General features: G+C 35.0%; 1 protein-coding gene across 1 annotated transcript in view; it reads right to left on the bottom strand.

Annotated features, from left to right (window-relative positions):
- Rev3l (REV3-like, polymerase (DNA directed), zeta, catalytic subunit) overlaps positions 1 to 9,046 on the bottom strand; it is a 135,031-nt gene that overhangs the window by 95,933 nt on the left and 30,052 nt on the right. The window contains exon 3 of the mRNA XM_013032823.1: positions 2,948 to 3,022. Within this exon, the coding sequence (XP_012888277.1) occupies positions 2,948 to 3,022 (75 nt within the window). The remainder of the gene's footprint in view (positions 1 to 2,947; positions 3,023 to 9,046) is intronic.

The raw sequence follows: 9,046 nt of genomic DNA, 5'->3' as shown, positions 1-9,046 counted from the left end.
GGGAGGGAGGGAGGGCAAAGAAGAAAATGTTAGTCAGAAAAGAAATTCAAATCTCAGAGTTTAGACAAGTTCCTTAGTGTGATGAAAAGAGTACAATTCAGGGAAGTAATGATCCTAACAAATGACCAAGCATAACCAGTCTCCCATATTTGGAGATTTTGCACATACAAACTCAACCAATGTAAGTAAAAAATTCTAAAAGGGAAAAATTGCATCTGCCCTGAACATGTACTTTTCCCCCTCTTATTATTTGCATAGTTACATTGTACAAGTAATCTAGACATGATTTAAAGTGTAAAGGAGGATGTATAGCAAACTTAAATGTGACCACCTTTAGGGAAGGGACTTAGGAGAATGAGATTTCTTAAGTCATACTTCTAATATATTACATGTAAGATATAGCTAACACTTATAGATATCTAGCTGTCTATCTACCTATCCATCCATCCATCCCTCTAGGCCTTTACTATGTAGTCCAGGCTGGCCTCAAACCCCAGATCCTCCTTACTGCTGGATTAATTACAGGCATGTTTCACCACTTTTTTAATGTGTCCAGTACTATTCTGAGTGATTTACAGATATTAATACATGGAGTCATCAGAACAATGTCTACTAACATCAATCCTACTTAGAGAAGGAAGGAAATGTATAAAGGTTAAATATCTTGCTAGATTTTAAATACATGCAATCTAGTTTGGGAGTCTGGACCTTTACTAGATATTAAATATTCTAATTCAAATGACTAATATACATATTAATATACATATTAAATATATATAAGTAATCAAACTGTAGAAAGAGGGCAGGAACCAAAACTCTGCTTATTACTTTACCCAGGAGTATCTATGATACATCAGATAATGTGTTCTTCATAAATATTTGTAAAAAATAAATAAATAAATCAGTAAGTCCATCAATAAATCAGGCGGGCTCAGACCAGCACAGTGACCAACTATATATTTTAAAACAAACTTACTGGGAGTAGTTTACAAAGTATTTGATTTCTACAGCTGCAAGCAAACTACAAAAAAAATTAAAACTACCTAAGACATTTCAATTAAACCTCTTCTACATTCACACTTAAAGAATTACAGTAGGCTATTTGTAAAAGACATCCAAATTTTATTCATGATTCATATTCTAACATACTTTGTGATGTTGTAGATGAAAGGGGGAAAGACAATATATACTTCTTATTCTGTTTTTAGTGAACTAGGTTTTGAACTTAGGGCCTTATGCTTGCTAGACAAGTGCTCTAGCACTGAGCCTCTGTGTGTGTGTGTGTGTGTGTGTGTGTGTGTCAGCATGTGCACACATGTGTATGCTCTACCACTGAGCTATGACTTCATTCCTTTATAAATGTGTGCTGTTTATTTATTTTTGGTGGTGGGGGGCTTGAACTTAGGGTTTGGGTGCTGTCCCTGGGCTAGGGTAGAACTCTACCACTTTGAGCTACAGCTCCACTTCCAGTTTTTAAGTAGTTAATTGGAGATAAGAGTCTTATAGGGACTTTTCTCCCCAGCTGGCTTTGAACCATGTATCCTTAGATCCCAGCCTCCTGAGTAGCTAGGATTATAAGTGTGAGCCACCAGCACCCGCTGCAGATGGTTTTTGAGAAAGAGTCTTTCTTTCCTGCCCAGGCTCAAACAGGAAGCTACAAATCTACCTATTTTTTAGATTACCCATCCTAGCTTAATGAGAAGTGTGCACTAACACACCCAGCTTCTTTCCAATGAATGGAGTCTCATGGATTTTCTACCCAGGCTGGCATTGAACCACAGTTCTCCTGCTCTCAACCTCTACAGTAGCTAGCACTATAGTTATAAGTCACTGGTGCCCAGGTGAGGTTTACTTCTTACCATTGTTGTATGAGATGGTTAAGAATTCATAAGAATTGACTTCAAGTATTCTATTAAGTATTCTAACTCCCCAAATGTAGTATGTATCAAACTCTAATTAGAAAGTTAAAAATTTTTGTACCCTCTATGGAATATGCTATTTTGGGGAAGGTTGGGTAGACTGTAGGAAAACCAGATTTTACTTTTTTTACACAGAGGGAAACCATCAATGGGCTATAATTCCAAATACTCAACTGGTTTAATCTAAAGTAAGTCTCATGTGATTGGTAGATTTGACTCTCATAAGTCTTTAATTTACTCTAGGAAAATATATAGTTTGTGTTTTACTGTTTAGCTCAATTTTCAAACCCAGTATCTACTGAAAAGTAAATATTCTAAAAAGAGCAATATTCAGCACTCCTCCAAGGCCGATTTTACATTGGTTTTTCACCACAGAGGGGGAAAAACCTGTGAATCTGCTCTCAGTAATCTAATGTAATTGAAATAAACTAGAGGAAAAGAATGATTAAGGGGAAGAAAAAAAAGCCAACCACACCAACAACATCAAAAATCTAAGATATAGGGGCTGGGAAGGTGGCTCAGTGGTAAAGCGCTTGCCTTGCATGCCTGAGGCCCTGGCTTCGATTCCTCAGCACCACAAAAGCAAAAAGAAAAAAGCCGGAACTGGCGCTGTGGCTCAAGTGGTAGAGCGCTAGCCTTGAGTTGAAGAGCTGAGGGACAGTGCCCAGGCCCAGAGTTTAGGCCCCACGACCAGACCCCCCCCCAAAAAAATCTAAGATATAAAATTTCATTAACATCTAGTAGTCTCAATTTTATAAATTTCTCATTATTAAATAAGTTTGTTTTTTGTACTGAGCATTTGATCTGGCTAAGGCAGTAACATAATAATGACTATATTACATACTTGTATAAACTCTCGACATTCTAAGACAGGAAATAAGTAGCTGGGAGTCATAACATCTTTCTAACTTTAAAATAGCATCTTTAGAATCCAAAACATGGCAAGACATGGCCTCTTTCTCTACACATATATGAACATTCCATGGTATATTTAAGTGATAGTTATTTGCTTTTATTTATCTTTGTACCTTTTCACCATTGCAGGATTGTAAAGATAGATCTTCACGAAGTGTCTTTCCTTCTGATGATATCCATAAAAAGGCCTGGAAAATAAGAAACGGAAATTTTAAAATGATTTCTATCATTCAAAGATAAAATAATCCAACTTATTGTCCTACTTAAGCTCAGCTAGTATAACTCATTATATTTAATATACCAAAAGTAAGTTTAAAATACCCAAGACTTTTCCATTAAACTTTCCAAAGGTTAACATGTGAAATACTTAAGTACTTTTTAAAGATTTAGAAATATCATTTTGGGATGCTGAAATCTGAGGATCATGGTTCAAAGCCAGCCCATGCAGGAAAGCCTGTGAAAAGCCTATCTCCAATTAACTATTTTTGGTAGTTATTTTTGAGAGCTGGAAATGGATCAAGTGATAAAGAATGCTAGCCTTGAGTAAAAAAATCTCAGGCCCAGTGCCCAAGCCATAGTTCAAGCCTTAGGACTGGACACAAATACCATATAATTCTGGCTCTAGCAATTAAGAGATCCTGCCTAGCAAGCAAGTATAAAGCCCCAAGTTCAAACCTCAGAGCCAGTAAAACAAAACAAAACAAACAATACAAGGAGGCATTATCACTTTGACAAGCACAAGGTAAAAGAACAAACAAACCATTTCTATCTTAATCACAGCCATCATGACTCTAATCAAGAGTTGTTCTTACTCACCCATTCACTTAGAAACAAGTATCTTGTCCTGAGTGATTCTCCCACTGAGGCCTCTTAGGAGCAAACACACCTTCCCAATGAACCTTATGTGTCTACAAGAAGTACTGTTGTCCAACAGCTCATTTAGCCATACCCTCTATACTAGGAAATACTGTGTTTCTTGGTAACCTGCTGTCTCCAACAGAACAGGATAAATCTCTAGCTACAGTACAAAGAAAAGGAAATGAACTGCCTGATAATGAAGTCACAAGAATAATCTTTTAAGAAAAACCTAATGAGATATAAAAGAAAATAGGCAATTCAATGAAATTAGGAGAGAGTTCAAGTTACAAATGAGAAATTAAGCATATATAGAGCTGTTAAAAAAGAACTTAGTAACCATCTAGGTTAAAAACATAATAAATGAAAATTTAAAAATATGGCTGAGATCCTCAACAGAAGAACTGAGCATGCAGAAGAATTTCTGAGCTTGAAAGTAAGTCTTTTGAAATAACCTAGGTGGAATTTTTTTAGTAAAAGGAAGGAATTCTTTGAAAACTCTAAGACACCATTATATAAGCAAGCTTCATCTTATTAATAATTAATATAAAAAGAGAAAAAGCATAGAAAACTAAGTCAACAAAACTGCTTAAAACCTTATGATTTATAACAAAATGTAGAAGTTGTAAGAAAAAAAGGATATAGGTCTACTCAAATGACCATTAATATATTTGATGAATATAAGAGTTCCTCTGTGGGCTATTATAGTCAATCTGTTTAAACTCCGAGAAAATTCTAAAACAGTAAAAGTAGTAGTCATATATAAGAGAATCTTCATTAGAACAAGAGCAGACTTTTCAGCAGAAATTGAAGCCAGTAAAGAATGGGATATGTTTAATGTCCTGAGAAAAAACAGCAAGACTATTTTTGTCAGTGAAGAAGAAACACTTTTCAAAGCAAGCAAAAATGGGGAACTCTTTACCACTAGCTACTACAATACATGGTGAAAGTCTAAAGTAAAAATGAAAGGATAAGGGGCTGGGAAGGTCACTCAGTGGTAGAGTGCTTGCCTTGCAAGCTTGAAGCCCTGGGTTCGATTCCTCAGCACCACAAACACAGAAAAAGCTAGAAGTGGTGTTGTGGCTCAAGTGGTAGAGCACTAGTCTTGAGCTGAAGAGCCAAGGGACAGTGCCCAGGCCTACAACCAAAAAAAAAGGATAACCGGTACTATCATGAATACCCACAAACATACAAAAGTCAGCAGTAGGGAAGATATACAAGAAAGAAGAGAATCAAATGTAACCAATACAACAAACACTAAATCACAAGATAAACAATGAGAAAAATAAAGGAACAAAGAAACACAAAACAACCAGAAAAACAGTAAGAGAAAAAAGGAATATGCCCAGGTTACAAATAGTAACATATAACATAAGCCGATTAAATTTCCTAATTAAAAGATATAGACTAGCATAGATAAAGCAACAATAAATCTGCTTTCTAGTAGAAACTCCCTTCACAAGTAAAGACAAACAGACTAAAAGGAAAAATATGAAAAAAGAGATGCCATACAAATGAAAGCAAAAGCAAGCAGATATTAGCTCTTAAGTTAAAGGAGACAAGGCAACAATAATGAAAAAGAGATCACTTTTGCAAAAGAAAATAATAATTTAAATATATATGTACACAATGCTAGATCATCCACCTATAAAAAGCAAACATAAATAGGTTTAAAAAGAGAGATAGTCTAATAATAGTTGGGGACTTACACCAACTGACTTTTATCAATGGATAAATTTTCTATCCCAGCTAACATACCAAAAATAAATACTGTCCTAGATTGTAGACCAAATGGACTGAATAGACATTTATATAACATTTCATCCAACATTTCATGCAGAATACACATTCATGATCCAGGTATTGTTAGGTCACAAAACAACTATGTTAGATGATATGTTAGGCTATATAATAAGTCTCAACTAGTTTGAAAAATCAAAACCATACATATCTTACCTGACCACAACAGACTAAAAGTAGAAACTGATAGAAAAAAATCTTTAGAAAGTGTGCAAACATATTTACGTATATAATATGCTATTCAAAATAATCAAAATGAAAATTTAAACATTTCTTAAAACAATGCAAATGAAAACATACTAAAAACTGTTTGATACAGCAAAAGCAATAGTATGAGGGAAGCTGATAGTAGTGATTACTTTAAAAAATATTTCAAACTAACAACTTAATTTTGTAACTCACAAAGCCAGAAAAAAAAAATCAAATCCAAAGTTAGTGAAATAACAAGAAATAAATAGGCTTTAAAAAAATTAACTAAATGAAGAGTTGTGTATGTGTGTATGTGCCCATGCACACGTGCATGTGCTGGTCCTGAGGCTTGAATTTAGGGCCTGGGCCTTTTCTGCTTGAGCCTAGTGTGCTACCACTTGATCCACAGTTTCACTTCCAACCTTTTGGGGGTTAATAGGAGATAAGAAGTCTCATGGACTTTCCTGCCCCGGCTGGTTTCAAACCACAATCCTCAGATCTCTCAAAGTAGCTAGGATTTTAGGCATGAGCCACTGGTGCCTGACCTAAAGAGTTGAACTTTTGAAGAAAAACAATATCAGAGATGAAAATAAAACATTATTAATACCACAGAAATCCAAAGACCAGTAGTGACTAATCTGAGTAACAACATGCCAACATACTGGAAAAGTAAAAGGAATGGGTAAATTAAACTATAAGGACATAGAAAATCTCAACATATCATAACCATATAATGAAATTTACCAACAAAGAGAAAAACTATGGCTGGATGAATGGCTTCACTGCTTAATTTTTAAATTTTTTTTAAAGAATTTCAATTCTTGTCAAAGTTCTCCAAAGTACTAAAATGGAAGCAATCCTTCCACAATCATTCTACAGAACTTATCCCATGCCAAAACTAAAACAAAACAAGCTACAGACCAATAATCTCTGATAACCAAAAATTCTCATAAATTAAATACAAAGCACATAAAAAAGATTACACATTATAATTAAGATTTAGCTAAGGGATGCAAGGATGGTTCAATGTACATAAATTAATATATCACATCAAGAGGATGAACTATATAAATTATATAATCCTCTCAATAGGGAAAAAGCACTTAAGACTTAACCTCCATTATGATAAAATGGGATGTGGAAGTGGAGCTGCGACTGAAGTGGTAGACTGCTAGCCTTGTGGAGGGCGGGGGGCAGAAGGGAGGGGGGTTGTAGGAAAGGAAATAGGAGAATGTACAGTAGGGGTCATGTACAGAAGGGTCATGTATGATTAGCTCACCACCTACATAATACAGAATGGAAAAAGCTAAAATCATCTTACTAAACAAGACGAAGATGTCTATTTTTACCTATTTTATTCAATATAGAACTGGCAGTGTTACCCAGACAGTAAGACAGGAGGAAAGAATTCAAAAGGAGGTCAAATTACTACTGATGAAATGATGTTTTTTTCCTGTGTGTGCCAGTTTTGCAGCTTGAATTCAAGACCCTGGGCAGTGTCCTTTAGCTTTTTCACTCAAGACTGGTATCCTAGCCCTTGAACCACAGTTCCACTTCTGGCTTTTGGTGGTTAATCAGAGATAAGAGTTTCAGACTTTCCTGCCTGGGCTAGATTTGAGTCATGATCAGCCTCTTAAGTAGCTAGGTTCGCAGGTGTAAGCCACCAGCACCTGGCTGAAATGATTTTATATGTAGAAAAATCTAAGAGTCTGGAAAAAAAAAATCAGAAAAGACTAGGTTAGGTTTAGAATATGATTAGCATATAAAAATCACTATTATATACCAAGTAGTGGAATTACTGAGAATGAATGTGAAAACAATTCTATTCACCCATAGCTACAAAAAAAACCCTAGAAATAAAATCTAACCTATATGAATGATCTCTTCAGCGAAAATTACAAAACACTGATGAAAGAAATTAAAACACACATACAAAGAGAGATAGGAAGAAAGAAGAGAAGACAAAGAGGTCATGGAGGAGGGAACAGAAGGAGAGAGGAAAGGAAGGAGAGAGAAAAGAAAGGAAGGAATAAAAGATAGGCCATCCCTATGGATTAGAAAAATTAGTATTTTTAAGTGCCTATACTACACAAAGTGATATGCAGATTTGATGCAATATCTAACCCCATACCAAAAACACTGCTCACAGAAAGAGAAAATAATCCTAAAATTTGTAGGGAACCACAAAAGTTCCTAAATCATCAAAGAAACCTTGAGCAAAAGAGCAAAGCTGAAGGCATCGCAATATATAACTTTAAAACCTACAACAAAGGTATAGTAACCAAAGCAGAATGGCTCTGGAATAAAAATAATCATACAGATAAATTGAGTAGAACAAAAGAACTTAACAAGTAAACCCATATATTTACAACCAACTGAATTTTCACAAAAGCAGCAAGAACAGACACTAGAGAAAGGCTATATCTTCAATAAATGGTGCTGGCAAAACAAGGTATCTTTTATAGGAGAAAGGAATTAGATGCCTATCTCTCATTATATACAAATAGTAAGTCATAATGTATCAAAAACATAAATGCAAAACTAAAAGCTATAAAACTAAGGGAAATATAATAGAAACCCTTTAGAGAATTAGTTCCAGCATCCATTAGTTTGACATTTATTGCCATACTAAGTAGCAAAAGCAAATGATGACTAAGAGAAGCACATCAAAGTAAAAAGGAAATGAAGGAATCAACAGGGAAGAGATTACCTATAGAATGAGAAAAATGTTTGACAGTTACTCATCCGAAGGAACTAATATTCAAAATATATAAGGAACTCAACACTAACAACAAAAACAACCAAAATAGCTCACTTAAAGTAAGTGATCTGAATGGATATTTCTCAAGAGACTATACAAATGACAAATGCATGAAAAAATATTCAAGGTCAATAATCACCAGGGAAATGCAAATTAAAACTATAATGAAAATCACTTCACTGATTCCACTAATTCTACTGAGAATCAGTGGAAAACAAGTAAAAATATATAGCAGTGGGGCTCATCAACTGCATTGGACATTGATGTAAGTGAACCAAGCAACTCGTGGAGAAGATGGAAAGAAAGGAAAGAGAGAGAATGAGGGAACAGATGATACTAAGGAAAAGGAAAGAAAGGTACTTATCACCTGACATATGTAAAGGTAACTTCACTGTATATCACCTCTAAAACATCAATAAAGTATTTTTTTATTGTGAAAATACTGTACAGAGGGGTTACAATTACATGGTCAAGATAATGAGTACATTTCTTTTTTTTTTTTTTTTTGTCGGTCGTGGGACTTGAACTCTGGGCCTGGGTGCTGTCCCTCAGCTCTTCAGCTCAAGGCGAGCGCTCTACCACTTGAGCTACAGCGCCACTTCCGGTT

This window comes from Dipodomys ordii, unplaced genomic scaffold (genome assembly GCF_000151885.1).
Source record: "Dipodomys ordii isolate 6190 unplaced genomic scaffold, Dord_2.0 Scaffold157, whole genome shotgun sequence".
In the NCBI taxonomy this organism is placed as follows: domain Eukaryota; kingdom Metazoa; phylum Chordata; class Mammalia; order Rodentia; family Heteromyidae; genus Dipodomys; species Dipodomys ordii.
This window is presented reverse-complemented; position numbering and strand designations above follow the sequence as displayed.